The following is a 22,186-nucleotide window of genomic DNA, read 5'->3' as shown; positions in this document are numbered from 1 at the left end:
GCGACCGGCTCTGTGCTGACAGCTCAGAGCCTGGAGCCTGCTTCCGATTCTGTGTGTCCCTCTCTTTCTGCCCCTCCCATGCCCATGCTCTGTCTCTCTTGTCTCTCAATAATAAATAAACGTTAAAAAAAAAAAGAAATTTAATTAGTTGCCCATGTTTACAGTAATTTCACATAAACATCTAAATTTCTGATTTCCCTAAAAAAATCAGAAGTGCTGGCAACATTTGGAGGCCGTCCCTCGTGGCCAAATACTGGCAGAGTGGACGTTTGTGTGGACGTTTATGATCTTTTGGCCACCGGTATCTGCACCCTTCCCCTATATTCAAGGATGTCCTCAGTTTACAAGTCCTGGTGGGAGACGGGGTCATTTCCCGACATTCAAGCTACATACCAGGGATTCACTAGCATGTGACCTGGGCCTGGACAATTACGCATGTCTCCCCCAGGCTTTTAATGGGGCGCTAGCTTTAGTTAGCATCCAGTGCAGGAGACAATTGATGAATTCTCCCTGACAGCAGAATTGGTGAAAGCTACATCCAGTTTCTAGTGGCAGCGGGGGTAGTAGCCTCCGAAGGTCTGCAGTAGCTGCACTTTCCTTACTGGCTTGGTTCCGTGGCCTACTTTTGACCTTGGTTTCAGTTCCTTGGGCTGTCTTTGCCCCATTTGCGAAGTCGGGGTCTCCAGTCTTGTGACTGATGGTGAGCCATCCAGTACTTCCTTCCTACAGTCCTTTCCTGCTTAAATCTTTCATCTACAAACTCCGCCACCCTAGACGCAGGCCGTAGTTAACTCCCAGGCTGCTTAGAGACATGTGAGTTTGTAATTTTGGTCTTTATCTCTTTCTCTTTACAGCTAAAGATCACCCAGGGCAAGGATCCACAGAGTTCAAACGGGGAAAATTTTCGCACAGGGACCTCTTCCCACCCCCACCCCCTGCCACCTTGCCATTTTCCCTTACATCTCATTGGGCAGAACTGGGTCACATGCTCACCTTTACGCCAATCAGGGGACGAAGATTGCTGTGATTGGTTTAGGATAGGCCCTAGTTCAACTTTGGCTGTTAGAACCACCTCGGAAGCTTTTTAAAATGCCAATCCCTGGTCCCACCCCACACCGAGGCCAACTTTAATGGGTCTGGCTGGACTTCAGGTACTGGAATTTTGTAAAATCTTTAGATGCTTTTAATGCCATCCTTGTCTCTAGTCCAGCCCCCTACCCCCGCCCATTTTACAAATGCCAAGACTGAGGTCCAAAGGCATTAAGTAACTTGCCCAAAGTTACTATACCTTCAATTAATAACAAAAACAAACACAAACACACTCACAACATTAAATGGACACCTTTGTTCTTCCAGCGTACGCACGTGAGTGGCATTCTCTTTCTTAGAAAGTGAAGTGATCAGATGTTCAGGAACTGAAAAGCAGTAGAGGGTAGGGCAGTGGTTCTCAAACTTGAGTGCATCAGAATTCCCTGGAGGGCCTGTTACAACACAGATGGCTGGGCCCACCCCCAGAGTTGCACATTCAGTGGGTTTGGGTGGGGAGAAGAATAATTACCATTTCTAACAAGTTCCCAGGGGATGCTGCTGCTGGTCCCAGGACCATACAAGCTTAGCAGCTAAGAGTTCGGGCTGTAGAATCACACTGTCCTGGCAAGATCCAGTTGTGCCCCTTATACCGAGCCACAAAACCTACTAAACTTTTGGGCAAGTGACTCAACACATCTATGAAATGGGGCCAACGGTAGTTGCTTTGGCTTATCACAACAACTGAGTGGGTATGATAAACGTAAAGCACTTACAACACTGTCTGGCCCACAGTAACTGTCTAATGAATAGTAGCTATTATCATTCATTCATTCATTCCTTCATGGAACAATGATTAATTGAGTGCTTCCTTTGAGCCATGCACAATTCTAGGCACCAGGAATACAGTGCTGAATAAATCAAAGCGTTGCCTCCCAATGAGCTTACGATCCACCGGGGAGGCACACAATACTTGACCTCATAACTATATAATATTACTCAGAAGAACTCTGCATTCCAAGCAAACTGAACAACAGTGCACACAGCGTTTTATGAGAACTCGGTCCAGTCTCATTCATGTCTTCCAGCTCAAGGAGATGGTAGCGTCATGTTTCTAATGCAAAGGCCCCTTAGCAGAATGGCTATCTATGTGTAATTTATATCTATATTTATGTAGATTTAAAAAACATATGACATCATATGTACTGTTTATATATTATATATTACATCGATAACATTTATTGAGTCAATATTATATATTTTTATGTTTTTATGTTCCATATTTTTATATTCATATTTATATTTTATATACCACAGGGATAGGCTTACGTGATTCTGGAGGCCAAGAAGTCCCACGATCTGCTGTCTTCCAGCTGAAAACCCAGGAAAGCTGGTGGTATAATTCAGTCTGAATCCAAAGGCCTGAGAATCAAGAGCGCCGATGTCTGAGGGCTAGAGAAGATGGATGTCCCAGCTCAAAAGAGAGCAAATTCACCCTTCCTCTGCCTTTTTGTTCCATTCAGGGCCCCAGTGGATTGCGGGATACCCACCGCACTGGTGAGGTGATCTTCTTTACTCAGTCCACCCGTTCAAATGCCAATGTCTTTCAGAAATGCCCTCAGAGACACACCCCCCAAAATAATATGTTACCACCTTTCTGGGCGTCCAGACTCCAGTCACGTAACCCATAAAATGAACTCTCACAGGCATACTCAGACCAGCCAATTCTTGAGGAGGTTTGGCTTGAGAGGAAGCTTTTGAAACAAGAACAGGGTGGGTGGAGAGTGTGCTAGAAGGGAAGGAGAGAGTAAGGTGGCAATGGACTGGATGCTTTACATGCGTTCCTTAATCCTCACAGACACCTTTGGAGTAGAGATTATTGGACAAGGAGAGAAGCAAGCTGGCCAAAGCTCAGTGGCGGAGTGAACACAAAGGAACTGAACAAAGTTAAGAGTTGGCTGGGGACGAAGCAGAGAATATGGGCACTGTCATATCACAAGCCACATCTGACCAGATTCAGATGAATCCCCAGGCAGGCACTAGAGTTAAAGCATAACTGTCATCATGTATTTGCCCCAGTGTCCCTCTACTGTGTTCCTAGAGCAGGTGTCAGTGATGCAATAAGGTGGAAGGAGCGGCTACTTCTGAATCAGAACACTTCTGGGGCCCCTGGGTGGCTCAGTCGGTTGGGCGTCCCGCTTCCGCTCAGGTCATGTTCTCACGGTTCGAGGTTCGAGCCCCTGGTGGGCTCTGGGCTGACAGCTCAGAGCCTGGAGGCTGCTTCTGATTCTGTGTCTCCCTCTTTCTGGCCCTCCCCCCGCTCACGCTCTCACTCTCTCTCTCAAGAATAAACAATAAAAATAAATCAATTAAAAAAAAAAAAAGAACACTTCTGACTCCAGGCCAGCCTCATCTTGTCTCCATATTGTCTTTCTCAAACGTTAATAAACAAAACAAACAAACAAACAAAACCACTTATTATGGATGTAATACATACTCATTGCTGGGAAATACAGATCAGCAGGAGAGAAGAAAATAAAAGTGATCTATAATCACCTCATCTCAGAAAAAACAAAAACAAAAAAACAGCCCCCCCCCCCCCCCCACTAAAATTTTAGTACTGATTCTCTGATCTTCAGATCAGGGACCCTGCCCTCTGTGCTTAATAACTAGCCCTTTCCAGTTACACATATTCACCTAGCTGGAAGTTTATTTTTTGTTTTCACTGTGGACTTGTTTCTGGAGCTTGGTTCTCTAGATTTTGTTGGGCGAGGGACATGGATTTGGGCGGTAGATTGGAAATGTATGTGTTTGGAGTCGTTTATCAATTCAAAGTACTCACCTCCCAGCTTTGGGGCCAAAAGGTATTTCAAGCCTTTTTTCCTAGGGCATCTATATTCAAGAACTGGTCCCATCATTTGGGGTTGTTTTTTCCTCCGGATTTTTTTTTTTTTTTTTTTTTTTTTTTTTTTTTTGCGCTGGCGGCTTTCTGTTCCTTTGAACGGTAGGTGTTTGAACTTTGGTGGTGGCTGGAATTGGCACTGACCGTGAGACTTTAGTTTGAAACGATGACTGGCGGCTGCAAGGGGTGACCCTGCCTCTCCAGCTCCCCCACATCCCGGGGCTCAGGAAGCCCAGCCGCACCGGCTAGAGAGCAGCGCGGGTCTAAAAGGGCGGACCCGGAGGGAGGCTGGCAGCCGGCGCCTACCGGTAACGTGGTAACCGGCGCCTTGGCAACGGAGAGGGGGCGGGACTCAGGGAGGAAGTCGGAAGCTGGCGGCTAAATCTCGCGAGAGTTGCTTTTGCGCGCGAACTCTAAGTGCCAGGGTCCCGGGGTCCGCTTGTGGCTAGTGGCTGTGCAGGCCCCCGGGGGACGCGACGACTCCAGCGGACCCGGACACCTTCTTCACCCCGCCATGGAGACCTCAGCGAAGAAGGAGCAGCAGCAGCCCGCGGAGGCCAAGATCAGAAACCTGCCCTGGTAGGAGGAGGCCCAGCTGCCGCGGGGAAGGGGATCGGTGGCCTGGGTGGTCAAGTGGAGCGGCCGCAGCCCGACTTCGCTCCACCGCCCCCGACCTGCAGCCGAACGGAGCCCCAGAAGTTCGCCTTGGCATCCGCAACTCCCCAGTCCCCTCCGTTCTTTTAGGACTTTTGTCATGTCTTCCGCTGCCCTAATCCCACCGCCCCCATCCCTTTTACGCGGTGGGTGACAGCGTAGCGGTTCAGTCCCTTCCGACTTTGCATCGGCTTCCGTGCCAAAATGCCCTCTACTCTTGCATAATCTTCAATGCAGTTATTGTTCAAATTCTAAACTGAAATAATGATGATGATAACGCTCCCTAGTTAAGTGGTATTTAAATGGCTTCCTGTTAGATCACCAAGGACCCTGTTAGATGTTTGATCTTTACAAGGACCCTAGGAGGTATGTGCTGTTATTATTCCAGTTGTAATACTGCAAGGTTAAATGGCTTGCCTAAGGTCCAGAGCTTGAAAATAGGCTTGGATTTGAACCCAGGTGAATTCAGAGCTTGCACTCCAAACCGTCTTACTTTCACAGCTGCATCTGAATGATGGTTTAGAAACTGATAGGATTTGGCTTGATTTCGGAAAGCTCCAAGTCGGTCTTGTCTAGTAAGGAGTTCAGTTTGTTTCTATCGTGGAAAAAACACACAACATACAGTTTGCAGTTGTGAACATTTTAAAGTGTATAGTTCAGTGGCATTAATACACTGAGGATGTCGTGCTACCATCTCACTGCCTGGTTCCAAAACTTTTCATCACCCCAAATGGAAACTCCATACCCGTTGGCAGTGACTCCCCCATTACCACCCCATCCCCTTGCACCCCTGGCAGCCACTGATCCATTTTCTCTCTCTGAATTTGCTTATTGTGGATATTCATATAAATAGACTCAATCTGTGGCCTTTTGTGACTGGCTGCTTTCCCTTAGCACCATGTTTTCAAGGTTCATCCATGTTGTCGCAGGTATCAGTGCATCAGTCGTTTTTATGGCTGAATAGCCTTCCCTTGTATGGATAGACCGCCATTTATCTATCCATTCATCTTTGATGTGTATTTGGGAACGAGTTCAGTTTTTAATTTACTTTGAAATGATAGGTGCCCATCCAGGTTGAGATTATTTATAGGCAGACAGCTGGAGAGGGGAAATCAGAGCAGGGTTTATCAACCTCAGCACTATTGGTATTTTGGGCTAGATATTTGGTGGGTGTGCGCATGGTGACTATCCTGTGCATCGTAGGATGTTTAGTGACATCCCTGGGGCCTGTCCATTGGAGGCCCGTAGCACCCTCTACGCAGTTGTGACAACTGAAAATGTCTCCAGATATCACCGAGTGTTTCCTGGAGGACAAAATTGCCCCTGGTTGAGAACCAGGGGTCTGTATTCAAACTTAAAGGATTTTGCTTCTCTTCCTCTTTTTGTTAGGATATGAAAGGATTCTTTTGCACCTAACAGCATGTCCTTGCATTTGTATATGTTATAATCCATGCTAAATTGTATTTCAGGGTTGAAAAATACCGGCCACAGACACTGAATGATCTGATTTCTCATCAGGACATTTTGAGTACCAGTAAGCATCCATGTGTCATTTGCTGTTAGTCTGGTTGGAGGACCTGTATGAATTTCTTGGTGATGTCTCTGCTGAGTAATAACCTTGAAAGATCTGATTGAGCTTTATGGAATGTTGCTCTAAGAGCTGAGTCCTTCCCATTTTTCATTCCTGCATCTGCCTCTGAGTTGGATGTGAGGCTGATGTGCATTCAGCCCAACTCAAGGGCCCACAGCAAATGAGGCAACTCCCGGAAACTGATGGGGTCTCTCTTTCCTCCCAATCCTCAGTTCAGAAATTTATTAGCGAAGACCGACTGCCGCACCTGCTTCTCTATGGTCCTCCAGGGACAGGAAAGACCTCTACCATCCTAGCCTGTGCTAAACAGCTATACAAAGATAAGGAATTTGGCTCCATGGTCTTGGAGGTAAATAGGATTATTCTTAGTCTACAAAGGAGAGTCTCTTAGATTTGTTGTTGTTTGTTTGTTTTTCTCTTAGATTTGTTTTACTTTACAAGTAAGTTGCTTTGCTGGACATAAAATATTTCGAGTCACTTTTCCTGGAATTGATGTTTCGGTCTGGATTGGCATTAGATAGGGGCAGCTGTAGGGCTAGATAAATATCTCTGCCGTTGCCAACTTCTACTCACTCAGTGGTCACTCAGGGAGTGGTCGCTCAGTAGCTTGCTGTCCAGATTTGTTCGTCATGTTGTTCCACCCTGTTCTTGCCCTGGAAGGCCAAGCTATATTGACTGCAGGCTGCCTGGTCCTCGGGCTCCTGGTTAGGTTTGGCTAATAGGGGTCCTGGCTGGAGTCAGAGGAGAACGATGCCTGGTTCTGCCCTGGGGGCCACCACAGGCTGACAGCATCCTGAACCACAGAGCAAGTCACACTGCCTTCTCCAGATGCCGACACCACTCCCCAACTCATTTCTGAGGACCTGGGGCTGGTAACGGGCCCCGATAGTCCCAGAGAGATTGTGTAGCCCTCGTGGTTTCCCCACACCCCACCATTACCTTTTAAAATCTCTCTTCATGGAATTCTCTTCAAACCACTGAGTTCTGAGTCTGCCATCTGTCTGCTGCTGAGATTTGACTGATAGACTTAGATCACAGAATTCTAAATATTGTCTATTCCAAAAAAAAAAATGTTTAACTTTTTTTGTTGTCAGAGATCTTAGAACCTTGCTGCCACCAGTGTTCTTAATTCCATGCATTAAAGACTTGGTAACTTCGGGGTTGCTCTGGATTGCGGTAGCTAAAACTGAACACGATTCTGCTCATGCCAGAGGTGTTCACTGTGACCAGGCCAATTAGTTATTCCTCCAGAGTATGTCGGTGATTGTCCTCAAAAGGGGGAGGAAACACAGTTGTTGGCCTTTCAGAATGTAATGTACCAATCTAGTGAGTTGTGAGTTTTAAATACAATTGTGATCTTGGTTTTTTAATAGTGTTTATCTCTTAGCTGTTGTTAGACCTAGAGACCTAGCTTGCCGAGCTGGACTGATGAAAAGATAAATTAATTCATAGATAATTCACCAACATGTGTCTAATTTATTTCGGCTTCTCTCTTCCACATTCAGCTGAATGCTTCAGACGACCGAGGAATAGATATCGTTCGGGGACCAATCCTGAGCTTTGCCAGCACAAGGACAATATTTAAGTAAGAATTATTTGTATAATTTCTCTCCCTAGAGGTTTTGATCAGTGAGATGACAGAGCTTAATGTTTTAAATCCTCCCCCTCTGCCAGTTTATAAAGGTAAACAATGCCTTTGTCAAAAGTAGCCATTAAAAAGAGATAAAGTACAAGGATGGTGGTAAGATATAATGCAAATGTGAAAATAAAACATCATCTCAGAACTTGCTATATTAGCAAGTTCCTTGGGGAAGCGTTAACTTTTAGTAGTTAACTGAAGACCGATTACATCCTAGGACCAAGTGAGCCAGTTCGAATTTATTATTATTTTTTTATTTAATTTATTTCTTTTTGAGAGAGAGAGGACAAGCAGGGGAGGGTCAGAGAGAGAGGGGGAGACACAGAATCCAAAGCAGGCTCCAGGCTCCGAGCTGTCCGCACAGAGCCCGACGCGGGGCTTGAACTCACGAACCGTGAGATCATGACCTGAGCCAAAGTCAGATGCTTACCCGACTAAGCCACCCAGGTGCCCCTAAGCTAGTTTGAATTTAAACAAAAATAAATTGTGATGAGGATGGATAAAAAGGGAAAGGTGAAGGCAGGCAGGAGTGGAGGTGGTGGAAAAAAGCAAGGCCAGAGCAACAGGACACGGAGTGGAGACAAAGGTGAAGGTGCCAGAGGCAGCAGCGTAACAAAAAATGCAAAAGTCAGACCTCAGTTCCCTTTAAGAGTTGAAAGAGTGATGGGCATGTCCTCTGCACAGCCACACTTGTTTGCTTCACTCAGAGGTCAAGGAGGAGTGGACTCTCTGAGGCCCGGCCTGATGGCACAAATGTGAACATGTAGGTTTCGGCCTGGAGATTGAAGGGAGATTAAAGACATCTTCGGGGGCGCCTGGGTGGTTCTGTTGGTTGAGCGTCTGATTCTTCATTTTTGCTCAGATCATGATCCCAGAGTCGTGGGGTCGAGCCCCGTGTCGGGCTCAGTGCCGAGTGTGGAGCCTGCCTGGGATTCTCTCTCTCCCTCCACCCCCTCCTCCACTTGCACAGGTGCACACAGTCTCTGTCTCTCTAAAATAAAAAAATAATAATAAATCTTCATATGGTACCATTTGTTTTCCTAGGAAAGGCTTCAAACTAGTGATCTTGGATGAAGCTGACGCCATGACTCAAGACGCCCAGAACGCCTTGAGGAGAGGTAGGAAGACCTGTCGGGTATAGTGTGTTGGCTCATGAGTGCATTAGAAGGAGAATTAGGCACTTTGGACATGAGATAATGACATGGGCTGTTGACAATTTTTGTTCATCTTCTGGCCCAGAGAAATCGGTTTCCCTTTCTCTGTGTATCCCACCCAACGGTCTAGAACAAAAATCTCCCTGTATTGGGGGTTTCCCCTTGCAGCAGCTTAAAGGGAGAAGCCTTGTTGGGACTTTCAGGTCCGACCAGACACAGGTGTTGCATCCTCCTTTTCCACTGGGTTCATTTTGGGGCTGAGAATTTGCATTCTTTGATGAGGAGAAGGGGTACGGAACGTCTTGTATTCCTCAGCTGCTAGGTAGACCTTTCTGCTCTCAATACCCCGAGATACACAGTAGCCAAGAAAATAATACTGGAAATGTTGTCGCACTCAGAAAGCTGACGTGACTTCTCTATTTGCCAAGGGAATGATTTGGCAGGGAAGGAGAGTATCACGCTAGTTGTCTGTCTTAAGGGGCCTGGTGCAGTTGATTTCTCTGAAAGGACATTGGTAATCTCTGGCATTAAGATTCTGAGGTAACTGGGGCACCTGGATGGCTCAGTCTGTTGAGTGTCTGGCTTCGGCTCAGGTCATGATCTCCCGGTTCGTGGGTTCGAGCCCCACATCAGGCTCTGTGTTGACTGTTTGCTCAGAGCCTGGAGGCTGCTTCAGATTCTGTGTCTCCTTCCCTCTCTGCCCTTCCCCTCCTCCCTCTCTGTCTCACTCTGTCTCTCAAAAATAAATAAATGTAAAAAAAAAAAAGATTCTGAGGTAACCAACTAGGAGAGAAGAACAATCTTTTGGAGTTCTGGGGGAGAAGGAGTGGATTGCAGCCCATGTTTGGGAGGAGGAGGACAGTTAGAGTATCTTCTGATCTTAAAAGCCTTGGCAGCCTTTCTTCAGCATTTGCTCCGTGGAATGGCTGTCAGTCTGGGCAGATCCCCATGCGAGAGCACTGGGAAACTGCAGAGTGAAACTGGTGTTTCATAAGCCTCTCTGAATTCATCACTCTCTCGAATGCTCTAAGGCTTCGAGACAAAGTGCACTGGACAGTCCACACGGAGGTACCCCCGGCCCCGCCATTAGAAGGTGGGGCATCACCAACCTGCCATAGAATTTTATGCAAAAGGACAGGGGTGCTATGGAGGGGGATGGCAGGGGCAGGAGTGCTGGGGAGGGCGATGGCAGGGGCAGGAGTGCTGGGGAGGGGGATGGCAGGGACGGGGTTGCTATGGAGGGGGATGGCAGGGACGGGGTTGCTATGGAGGGGGATGGCAGGGGTGCTGGGGAGGGGGATGGCAGGGGCAGGGTGCTATGGAGGGGGATGGCAGGGACGGGGTTGCTATGGAGGGGGATGGCAGGGACAGGGTTGCTATGGAGGGGGATGGCAGGGGTGCTGGAGGGGGATGGCAGGGGTGCTGGGGAGGGCGATGGCAGGGGCAGGGTGCTATGGAGGGGGGGTGGCAGGGACAGGGTTGCTATGGAGGGGGATGGCAGGGGCAGGGTGCTATGGAGGGCGATGGTAGGGGTGCCAGATCAGGGCAAGTCATCAAAAAGGAAGCATTTTATAAAATCCTGTAGAGATGACCGGTTCACCAGCTTTTGGGAAGAGAGTGGCCAGTGCCTCCATCCTGACCTCCACAGGGACCGCCTCTCTTGTTACAGTAGCATCCCCTCCATGCTTGCAATCTGCACCTCTTGTTTTCTGTACCCTTCACGTGACCATGGAAGAGTTCAGGGTTTCCAGGTCTTTTGAAGAATCCGAATGGACACGAGGTTGTTTTCTTTTCCCTTGCCAGTGATTGAGAAATTTACTGAAAATACCCGCTTTTGCCTCATCTGTAACTATCTGTCAAAGATCATCCCCGCCTTGCAGTCCCGCTGTACGAGGTTCCGATTCGGTCCTCTGACTCCTGAACTCATGGTTCCCCGCCTGGAACATGTTGTAGAAGAAGAGAAGTAAGTACATCGGAAAGCAGGGAATGTGAGGGCCCTGGGGACTGAGCAGCGTAGGCCGGGTTCTGGGATGGCTGGCCGGTTGACATTTACAGGTGATCATGTGTGTAGACAACGAAGTAGGGTGCCGGGCACAGGAAGCATCGGGCTGTCAGCTGTCGTCATCCTCTCTGGTATCTCCTGGACTTTCTTCGTAAACGGCACTTGGTTCTTCTCCTGATTCCATCCTCCTCCCCCGTGGAAGCTGTCCCGATTTCCTCCTACTCTCCTTTTGTCATTGGAGACTGCATGCTGCCAGGTCCCTTCTGCTAAGATGCCTCTAGCCTTTTTTGACTAGAAGGGAAGGTACCGAGACTTTTCCTTCTGTAGAATCAATCGGTTGCCAAGTAGCCAACCCCAGCTGCTGCCTGTTGAAGGGGGTGCTCTGGCTTCGTGCTCCGGGCCTCGCTGGTGCTCTTTCCTCTCAGAACAGAACTCAAAGCCCGTCGCTCAGCATGGCGATGCCTGGTCCTAAATAAGGGTCTTTCTAGACTCTGAGTGGGCTGTGACTGCTAATGCGAAGCCCACAATCCTTAAAACCAGAGTGAATTCTGGGTCCTATAGATCAGGAGAGTTCTGCTCCCTCCGTCCTTCCCTTTCTTTCATTACTTCAAAGCCTTAATCATTCCAGGCCATCTCGTTCCCTTGGTGAACGCTCGCGCTCTCCAGGCCCCTGAGGTCCTCCTGCCTCTCTCCTTTCAGGGTGGACATAAGTGAGGACGGGATGAAAGCACTTGTGACTCTTTCCAGCGGAGATATGCGAAGGGCTCTGAACATTCTGCAGGTATGGTACTACTCCTAGCAAATCTTTAGGCACTGCTTTGGAATAGTTTCTCAAGAAAGACAGAAGCAGCAGCACAGCCAACCTAGAAATTCAGAAATCCACACCTGATAAGATCTCCATCTCACAATGTACCAAAGATTTCCCCCCAACCTTTGTGTTTTGAAAAATTGCAAGAATAATTTGCTGGAGACAAGGGAAAGCTACGGAAGGACGCTGCAGCTGTAACACCACAGTGGCATCCTCTCACGAGGCCAGGTCTTCCCAGGGTACACCGTGCGGGGTTCGAGCTGCCCTGCACCCACATAACATTACTGCCTACCTGTATCGCTGCCTCCGGTGTCCTCCTCACCCGCCGCGGTGACGGCCACCATGATTCTTCCCCTCTATCTGCACAGAGCACCAATATGGCCTTTGGGAAGGTGACAGAGGAGACCGTCTACACCTGCACTGGGCACCCACTCAAGTCAGACATCGCCAACATTCTGGACTGGATGTTGAATCAAGACTTCACGACAGCCTACAGAAGTATCCTTTCTCACGTCCTGCCGATGGCGCATTAGGTACCTCAGGCCAGAACTTGGCCCAGGAGCCCAGGCTGCAGCCGGTGTCTACACCCTACTGGCAAAAGGCAGTTGGCTGTGTATGTATCTGGTCAGCTTTCAGTGGGAACAACAGGTCTCTGGGTGGAGTGGCTCCCTGCCTTTAAAGCCCTCCCTCCTGAAGGTCTCTGACCTGGGTATGGCTTGAAGCCACTTTCCTCACAGATGAGAGAAGCAGTTAGACTTTGGGGTGGCAGATGTGATCATTTTCAAGTGGCCACTGTTCTTCTCATTTTGCGGTGAAATGGAAAGCTAGGGGTAGCCTTCTGGGAGATGCATTTAGCTCTGTTCTCTACGAGACAGAAGGAAGCTCTTGTTGAAGATAAAAACAATTTTTTAGAAGGGGGGGAGTGGCATCTGGGTGGCTCAGTCGCTGGAGCGTCTGACTCTTGATCTTGGTTCAGGTCATGACTCCAGGGTCATGGGATCAAGCCCCGTGTCAGGCTCTGAGCTGAGCAGGTGGCCTGCTTGGGATTCTCTCTCCGTCTCCTTCTGCCCTTCTCCCTTACACACTCTCACTCTACAATAAAATAAAGATAAGAATTGGGGTCCAACGCATGCAGGTTCAAATCGAAAGAAACAGCTGTGTCAGGATTAAAAACCCTACTTCCCAAAGTCACTCTGACCAGAGTCTGGCTTCAAAATTGTGTGCAGCGGGTTTCTCCTGGAATTTGTGCCTTTTGCCGTAACCATTCCTCTCTAGATATTACAGAGTTGAAAACACTGAAGGGGTTGGCGTTACAGGACATCCTGACAGAGATACACTTGTTTGTGCACAGAGGTAAGTCAGGCTCTTCCTAGCTGAGAAGCTGAGGGGGAGGCGGGTGGCGGGCTTTAAGGGTGATGGGGAGGGAACACGAGGCTCCACTTTGGAAGCGAAGAAACAGGAATGAAGTATGAACCTGACCCCTCAGTTTTAGTTTTGTCTTGTTGCTATTTGAAACTTTGTTCCCCAGCTACTCTCTCAACCTCTAAAACTGCTGGGGAAAGAAACTCCTGAGGGCCAACTTTCATTCCTCCAAGGGTTTGTACTTTATAGCAGCAAATAGTATGCTGTAATTCACGCTGTCATTTCTAAGGGTATCTTCCCCCAAAAGGAGAGGAGGAGGAACATCCGTCTTCAGTGTAAACCAAAGCAGTCTGAAGCGAACCACGTGCAGTTCCACACTTGGTCGTAACTTCTGTACAGAGAAGTGGTTCTCCTCCTTGGCAGTGTATAGGAAGCCCCCCAGACCAATTCAGTTGGCCTTTTGGAGGGAACTGGGCATCAGGATTTTCTCAGGCTCTCCAGGCGATCTGCTGTGTGGCCTTTTGGGGCAAACCCTTCCTTCTGCGACAGCCAACTACAGACACTCGTCCTGCCAGTCTGCCATCGTCCTGCCGGGGCCTCTCCAGGCCTCACCGGGCCAACCGGCACGACCGCTGCCCGAGAACATGGTCCGCTCAAGCCCAGCTCTGCACTTTGTGGGAAATGAATGTGAATAGATGTTTAAAATTCAGTTGATTACATTTGTTTGTAAAACTGGGACAGCAAGTGAGAACTGGGCTTTCCAGTTCCCTTCTAGAGCTGCCCCCTTGCTAAAGCAGTGCTGCTGATCTTGTGTCCTTGTGACCACTTTGGAACCTGCTCACAAAATGGGTAAAAACTGAAAACCTGTAGTGTTCACTTCTTCAGAAGTGCGGTCCCTGGTGATCTGAGGCCTCCAGACAAGTTTAGTGTCACCTGATGTTTAAATTCCTAATCATGGTGTGATTTTTTTTTTTTTTTTTTTTTTTGGTAACAGCGAGTGGCAGACCTCACTCAGTTGATTTTGTTTTTTCCCCCAGTTGACTTTCCATCTTCAGTTCGAGTACATTTATTGACCAAAATGGCAGACATTGAGTGAGTATTTCCCAATTTTCTTTTCCTTTTTTTACCCTGTAGTGTTTTTTTTTCCCTCCTACCTGCGTGGTTGCAATTTTGTCTACATCATTCATAAATGGCACAATCTCGTTTGTGGTGAGATCGCTGAAAGAAACATGGGGAAGGGCATGATTTGCGTATCTAAAGAACATATGAATAAACATAAGGACAGGTTCAGCTCAGTTACATATTTGAGATAAAGGCTTCTCCTTAGGCCTCAGAGGCCTGGTCCACGTCGGTTCTAGAAATGCTGTTATTTGGAAGGCCTGCTTCGGTTCCGACATCCAGGTCACTTGGGGACAAGCGGCTATCCAGCTGTTATTAAAGCATTTTGGCATAGCAAAGCATATTGGGGGGAAAAGTAAACATAAACTCAATTTTCCACTTTGCCTGGCTCCATAAACACAGTTATTAGCCCCCAGTGAAGCTGGCAGCTATCATTTACGTAGACAAAAGCATTGGGTTCAAAACAGAGGCCAACACAGGGCCAGCTCTAATTTGCTATCTCTGGCTTTCCACATGCGCACTTTAGGTCCCTTAGCCCCACGCTGTGAATGTCGTGATTTTGCCTTCGCTGGCTGGGCGCCTGAAAGGTGGCAAGATAGACTACCGGTGTCCTGCTTTACCTTTTACTAGAGCACAGAACCACAGTCAGCCATACTTCCCAGTGAATTAAGAGGAAGGGAATCTGAATGATAATTTCTCTCAATTCATTTTGCGAGTGAAGAAGTAATCCTTAGTCATGTAAATTCTGCATACCCCTGTACAGCTAGAACAAAGTTAAGTTCAGGACGCTGCCGTTGACAACTAACAATTTTTTTATTTAACTTTTCCTCACCAGTTTGGATCGAATTATAAATGAGTGTTCAGGGCAGAGAAGAAAATGTTAGGGGACACATTCAAGAGGACTGTTCACGATAGTTTTACTGCCTCCTTTCCTCCTTCAGCAGATGTTCCGTCTTTGATCTCTACTGTTCTCTTGTCAAAAGGTAGCTGTCCGTGATATTCTCTATTCTTACCTTGTTTGATTTCTTTTAGGTACAGACTTTCTGTTGGCACCAACGAGAAGATTCAGCTGAGTTCCCTCATAGCCGCTTTCCAGGTCACCAGGGACCTGATCGTCACAGAGGCCTAAATGCTGAGGACCATTCGCCACCATTCGCAGGCCCCACAGTGACTGGAGAAGAGGGGACTCTGTCACGGGATGAACTGCTGTGCGGGCTGGGGGATGAAGCCACAGTCACCCCACGTTTTGGAAAACTGTTCCAGACACGGGTGGGCAAAGGTTTAAAAAGTACCATGTTTGTGTTTGGAGCAGGTATATAGCAAACAGTTTTAATATACAGCTCTCTTATTGCACTGCCCATTTGTTTTACAGGAAAAAAGAGTAAAATGCTTTCTTTTAGCCTTAAGGCTTTTTACCATTCAATTGCTTAGATGGCAGGAAATTGGCCTACCCCACTTTGGTCTAGAACAAAAGGCTTCCAAATCTCATGTGGTACCAGTGTCTTCGATTACTCAAGGTAAACTGAACATCTCCAGAATCAAGTGTGTAAATCTAATCTGTGGCACCATCTCCATATCTACTTTATAAAGGTGTTAATGAAGAAAAAAATAGGTGTTAATGGATTTCTGACCCATTAACCTGAGGCACAGGGCCTCAGGTTCCCTTACTTGAAAAGTGTCTATTTCTCCTCTTAAAGTAGGTTCCTAACTGCGGTGTGGACAGTGAAGAGTCACTTTGTGCCCGTGGGGGCCAGGCCTAGGACTCCCTCCTTAATGCAAGGAGGGCAGGCAAGCGTGGGCCGGACTCGAAGCCGCAAGGACGAGGCCCTGTGCAGTGTGGCAGTTTATTTTAGAGCAAACAGGCTGCATTTATGATAGTGTTCTTCTCAATAAAAATAAAGCAGCTTGCGTGTTGGCTGTGTTACGAGTGACTCCTTCGCCGATTATAAACACGCGGTCATTCAACTTGCATCTATGTGAAAAGCCTCCCCCATCTCTGGTATCACAGAATAAGCTCTCCTCGGAGGCTATTCTTTACAAAGATGTCAGGTTCTTATACTATTCAAAAGGGAGAAGTTGGTTACTTCCATCATTCGCGTTCAACCCATTCCCCGAGGACACCAAGCAAAGTTTGCAGCTAATGGCAAAGTGGGGCCTCGGAGAAGCCGCCCAGAGCCTCTCACACTACGCGGTGACATTTCAAGATAACCACAAAATTGAAAATTGGCCCCAGCCATTCCCCGCTGTCCTGCTGTACTCACTTGGTTTGAGAGGTGGTATTTTTTTCTTAGTGGAAAAAATGAAACGGTGAGCCAAAAGCTTTTTAACTTTCCCTTCGATGGAAGCCTCTCATCTTGAAAAGAAATGTTTTTCTTCGGCAACAAAGGTGGTAGGGGGGACTCTCGTACTTTTGCAACAAGTTTTATAATGTTACACTGGCCTCTAAAAAGCACCTAGTAAGAAAGCCAAAGGATAAGGTGTTGTGTTTCTTTTAAAATAATTTAAAATATATTAAATTTTCCAAAGGCAGATTTCATTGGAATGAGGTGTCTTGATCAGATAATGACACGCCACTGAAGGAAGGAGAACAGTACTTTCAAGGAGCTATTTCTGTGAAGGGGCAGAGGTGACACCGGCTGAGGAGTCCGATGAGGTGACGCAGCAGAGGAAGACCGCGTACACGAGAATCAGCCGAAGGGGCGGCCACACCAATTCTCTACACAATCAAGAAGAGACATCTTCACAACTGGTCGGCTTAACAACTATGGTTTTTAGATACCGTGGAGGGAAACACAGTTGTACCTTAACATCTGCTGAGAAAATACAAATAAATATGCTACAAATGGCAAACACCTGCCAACGCGGTGGCCATCTGAACAGTCATGCAGTTTAGGGGGACATCTGTGTGGGACCGGACATACACATCTGTCATCGCCTGCACATGCACACCACTGTTTATAAAAAAAAAAAAACAAAAAAAAAAGCCATTTATAGTGTATCAGTCGGGAGCACGGCCTCTGAGTCAGCTGCAATTTAGTCAATACCTCACGGCACACGGCTCCGTGAAAACTTTGTCCTGCATTTTGTCCTGCCGGTCAGAGGGGAGCCAGAGGAAGGACGGCACTTGCCAACATCAAAGCCACTCTGACACAGCAGGAGAGAACTTCAGAACAGTGTCACCACTGTGTGTGAAACACGACAACGCTTAAGTGCGGGGCAGAAGCCACGCTTGCCAGTCGAGGGACCCAACTCCGCCCCGACACAGAGGCTCCTGAGGCCTGCTGACCCTTCTTACCGAATCAACATGAGTAACTACGCTTGAATCAAAACCATGACTTTAAAAGGTGTTGGGCACTGCCGTCTGTAAGTGGACTCAGGGTTTAAGGGAAGGCTCAGCTGTCGCGGAGCCGGAGTCCCCCTCTGTGACTGACCTCCCCATGTCACGGAGAAAATCCCTGGTGACTAGTCCACTGGTATCTGGTTTCCCTACATTCTGTTCACAGTCCCAAAAAGAAATGATCTTCGGAACCAAGACCTGATGACTGGCCCCTGGTTCCAGCTGCTCCCCTGCCAGGGAGGTTTATCCTGCTACCAAGAAAACAAGTATAAGACTATGGGGCGTGGCTTAAAAAGTCCTGTATGTGAGGAACTCTTTCATTTTCTTGGGGATCGGCAGTGCTAGCACTTGGTAGGTGGTTAGGAAACTTCGAAGGGCTTTCCGGCATAAGTGCTTCAGTGAGGACAGGACCCTCGGAGCTGTCCAGAACTGGACGTGGCCATCTCTTGTCCTGAAACAAAACAGAGACGGATGCTTTAAGGCCGACCTCAGAAATACATGTTTTCACTGTGACGGGTATTCACCTTCCTACTCTGACTTGCATCGGCAGGAGACACCCAGAGAGTGAACTGCAACGCTTAAGTGCAACCCTGATGGTTGGAATCGATGTGAAGGCTGTAATGCTGAATAATTAAGGCTTCGGGGAGGATTAGAAGAACTCAAGACACCTTTGGTACCAAAGGTGAGCTACCAAAGGGGTACCAAAGGTGGGGTACCAAAGGGCTATCTGGGAGCACAGCCCTTCTAGATCACACCGTGAGTTCAAATGTCACGGAGGGAAGAGCGCCACCTCCTGAATTATGGACGTTCCCTGTAAGGTGGTCTCTGCCCTAAATGGTTTCCCATATAAATTTCTGCATCATCTCAATTTCTGCCATTAAGTGGCACGAATCACAGCTCTTTAATTACATTTAGATTGAACATTAAGAGTAAATGATAACCTGTATTGGCAGAATAGAATATTAGAATTTTGTGTCCTCTTGGATTTCTTTAAAGGCTTCACCGTAGGCAAGAAAATTCTAGAGGCTTTCTTCCCTTAAAAAGCTGCATAGTACACTCAGCAGAAACTGCTACCCATCTGTTCAGCTATCAGATACATACCCTGTGGCAATAACTCCACCATGTGGAAAAAATGTGCAGCAAAGACCATTGGTCATAGGAGCAAATGCGATTGGAGTTTTCAGTTCCAGGGCCCAGATCCTGAGGAGTCTGGACGGAGAGAGAAAAGACACGTTTGCGCATCAGCAGACCTGAGGCCAGGCCAGAGGGTAATGCTACAATTACTCGCAGGGACTTGCTCCGAGGCCCCGTACAGAGGTGTCTCTTCGTTACCTGTCATCCGCCACCGTGGCGAGGTACAAGCCTTCGGGAGAGAAGCACACGGACCTCAGGGAGCTAATGTGGACATCGCTGTCGTCCATGGGGGGGTCAAGCTGGGTGTGGCTGAGGAGAAAGGAACAGGATGACAGGCCTGGAGTGATGGGCCACTCTCCACCCTTCACCTTCTTTCCCAGGCAGGAGGCCAAAATGGTGCGACTAGGAAAGGCTCAAGACCCATCTTGTACCCCATCTGGAAAACCTCAGGATAAGCAGACTGGGGGGAAAAAGCGCATTTCCTAAGGCTCCAGGTGCCTTGTGGAGGGGCTGAAGGGTTAGTCGCGCTCCCTGCGCTGATTTCCTTATGCAAAGTAGGTCAGCCCTCACTTTAATACCACAGTACAAACTGAAAGCCTTTTTTAGGTTAAGATACATGATAATTATAGGACTGCCTATTATTTGCTTCAGAAAACAACAGAGACAAAGAGAAAAAGACCAAGTTTGTGAGAACATGAAAATTCATTTTGGAAATACCAGTTTCAGTAAGAAGACTGTTCTGAATTTGCTACTACAGTTATTAGTAAATGGAAAGAAAGAGTCATTTTGAGGTTTCGTTAACGCTGAATCCAGAGTACACACCGCCTCCTGTATCAGGAGCCCTGAAGCCCTCGGGTCTAATTTGAGAACGTAACTGACGGCGAGGTGCCCCTGCAAGCCAACGCCTGAGAAACACCGAACCCACTGTGCCTTTTACCCAGACTGTCCCCTCCCATGCCCTGGACTCTGCGAGGGACGTGCCTAACCCAAGGCAGCTTTCTCATCAGTCACCACCCCCGCCAAGAAAGTCCTAAGCAGGGAGTCCGTCCTTACTGGAGTGACCTCAGCCTCTCGCCAGTATAGGGGTCCCACATGATCACGTTGGTATCGTAAGAAGCCGTGACGAGCAAGGCGGAGTCAGGTGAGAAGTCACAAGAGACAACACTGCTTTGGTGGCCCTCTAGCTTCCGGATTAACGTGTAGGACCGCATGCTCCACAGAAAGACCTGTGGAAAGGAACAGGTGCCTGGTCAGGGGTGGCAGCAAGCTGCTTAGAATGTGAACGGTGAGCGAGTGACACAGCGATGCCCACGTCAGGCCCCGTGGCCAGGTGAAGCCAAGCTCTCCACTCCCGCTTTGTGCAGCTCTTCCAGAACGCATCGTAAAGGTTTAAGTAAAGAAACAGGTCTGAATTCTGGAGGCACTCAACCAACGTACACGTTCGAGGAGCTTACTGTAAGGGAGAATAAACCCAGCCAAGCTCAAGAAGACCACCAGCTAAATGTTCTCTGAGTTCTGCTTCTGAACCCTGTCTGCAAGATCACAGTATATGCTAAAGCAGACCTAAGCCAAGAATTATCTTGTCCTTTCACTTAAAACCAAACAGCAGGGTCCGAGGTGAACCCCAGGGCTCCCAACAAAGCGATCGTACCCTGTCGAGCCATTTTACACCACGAGTTCACAGAATGGTGGAAATCTGCCCCACGATCGTGCATACGTCTGACACAGTTCATCACTTTAAACCTTTAATCGTTAAAAACGGGATTTTATTTTCTTCCCTTTAAGAAAACTCGGTTTCACGTAGTTCCAAACCCCAAACGAATGATTAACCACCTGGGCTGTACCATATAGTGAACTCTTAACTTTTGGTTGATCATAGCAAATAGCTCAATACAGATCTAAACTTCAAACAAAACGTTCGCAAACTGTTCTTGGGTTTCTAATACTTTCTGAAATAACGGACAGGATTTCAGGACAAAGTTCCACACGTAACTGTCCATTCTGATTTGAAATGGCATTCCCAATTCTGTAGATTCAAGTTAAATGGTTCAAAGGAAATTAGACCCATACATGGGCTGCAACTTTTAAATTCTTAAGACTCTGGGGAGGGGAAAGAAATTTAAAAAGCACACCTTTACCATTTTGTGAAGGCAGACAGCCCTCATCCAGTGGTGAGAGCAACCACCCACTTCAAGCATCTCCTCTCTTCTGGTTTGTGTCAAAGTGCGTATCAGAAGAGAGGTGTGCAAGAGGAGGTCACGGCCCACAAGCATGCCTTCTGTTGGGGCTGGTTTGCACATGAATCTTGAGGCACTGGGCCTACTTTCCCTCTCACGCGAGGCCCATTCAGACCTCCAGGTCTCGCAGAACTCAGGCAGCAGAGAAAATGGTACCCAACGTTTGAGACTTACCGACTTCTCTCCAGCTGCAGAGCACAGCATGCTGCAGTCCGGGGAGACAGAGCAGCAGTAAACCCACTGCAGGTGGCCCGATAACACCTGGATCTGTTTACCTGGCACAGAAAAGGAGCGAATGGTGAGCCAGTTCCCGAAACCACAAAGTCAGAAGACCGGAGAGCTGGTGGTCACCCACCTGCCCAGTACACCCATCTGGTTCTCTGTCAGCTGAGCCCAAAGGCCCACTTTTTTCACGCAGAGGAAGAAGACAGGACTTGTCATTAAACACTGAAACCGATTCATACGATATTCTGATCCCCAAGGAAATCACTACTTTCTGTTTCACCAAAACCCACCAGATCAATGGGAGAAAGGCTGTATACATAGATCAGATCTGACAGATCCCTTTGACATGAGAGAACATTCTTTTTAGGTCCCTCAACCACCTCTAGAACTTTGAAGCATCCTCCCAAATTTGAGACTGTTTTATCTGTATTTCTGTCATTTACACTCTGTAATGGCTTCCCCCTCTCCTGCTCTCTCACCCTCCCCAGAGTGTCTGGATGAGCAACGGTGCAGAGTAATGAGGGCCACGTGCTCTGCTGTCAGGCGAACTTGGGTCTGAACCCTGACTCCACGGTTTCCTCAGCACATAAGGGCCACTTACATAACCTCTCCAGTTCTGTTTTGGGGAAAAACTAAAATGTCCATCCATAAGCATAAGAGAATGGGTAAATATATGGAATACATCTACTCCGTTAATTCAGATGGCATTAGGGACCTAGAATTTCCACGGAAGGGGCGCCTGGGTGGCTCAGTCAGTTGAGCGTCTGAGCGTCTGACTTCGGCTCAGGTCACATGATCTTGCGGTTCATGAATTCGAGCCCCATGTCGGGCTCTGTGCTGGCAGCTCAGGGCCTGAAGCCTGCTTCGGATTCTGTGTGTCCCTCTCCCTCTACCCCTCCCCTGCTCACGCTCTGTTTCTCTCTCAAAGACAAATAAACATTAAGAAAAAAAAATTAGAATTTCCATGGAGTACTATTTTGCATAAAATATGCGAAT

The 22,186-nt window shown here is 47.8% G+C and overlaps 2 protein-coding genes across 3 annotated transcripts in view; one reads left to right on the top strand and one right to left on the bottom strand.

Moving 5' to 3' along the window:
* Positions 1 to 4,329: 4,329 nt before the first annotated feature.
* On the top strand, positions 4,330 to 16,169 carry RFC5 (replication factor C subunit 5). Its single transcript, XM_030336000.1, has 11 exons — positions 4,330 to 4,507; positions 6,052 to 6,116; positions 6,386 to 6,522; positions 7,679 to 7,758; positions 8,857 to 8,930; positions 10,770 to 10,929; positions 11,668 to 11,749; positions 12,145 to 12,274; positions 13,052 to 13,129; positions 14,176 to 14,230; positions 15,290 to 16,169. The coding sequence occupies exons 1-11, from the start codon at positions 4,443 to 4,445 to the stop codon at positions 15,384 to 15,386; spliced, it is 1,023 nt and encodes a 340-aa protein (XP_030191860.1). The 5' UTR covers positions 4,330 to 4,442; the 3' UTR covers positions 15,387 to 16,169.
* WSB2 (WD repeat and SOCS box containing 2) overlaps positions 15,052 to 22,186 on the bottom strand; it is a 22,748-nt gene continuing 15,613 nt past the window's right edge. For both annotated transcript variants that reach the window (XM_030335999.1, XM_030335998.1), the window contains 5 exons: positions 21,140 to 21,240; positions 19,782 to 19,954; positions 18,927 to 19,037; positions 18,696 to 18,803; positions 15,052 to 18,045 (listed from right to left, as the gene is read on the bottom strand). In XM_030335999.1, coding sequence (XP_030191859.1) covers positions 17,883 to 18,045; positions 18,696 to 18,803; positions 18,927 to 19,037; positions 19,782 to 19,954; positions 21,140 to 21,240 — 656 coding nt within the window. In that variant the 3' untranslated portion in view covers positions 15,052 to 17,882. The remainder of the gene's footprint in view (positions 18,046 to 18,695; positions 18,804 to 18,926; positions 19,038 to 19,781; positions 19,955 to 21,139; positions 21,241 to 22,186) is intronic.

The sequence above is a fragment of the Lynx canadensis genome, chromosome D3, assembly GCF_007474595.2.
Source record: "Lynx canadensis isolate LIC74 chromosome D3, mLynCan4.pri.v2, whole genome shotgun sequence".
In the NCBI taxonomy this organism is placed as follows: Eukaryota; Metazoa; Chordata; class Mammalia; order Carnivora; family Felidae; genus Lynx; species Lynx canadensis.
The sequence above is the reverse complement of the archived record's forward strand: the minus strand, read 5'-3'. Positions and strand labels throughout refer to the sequence as shown.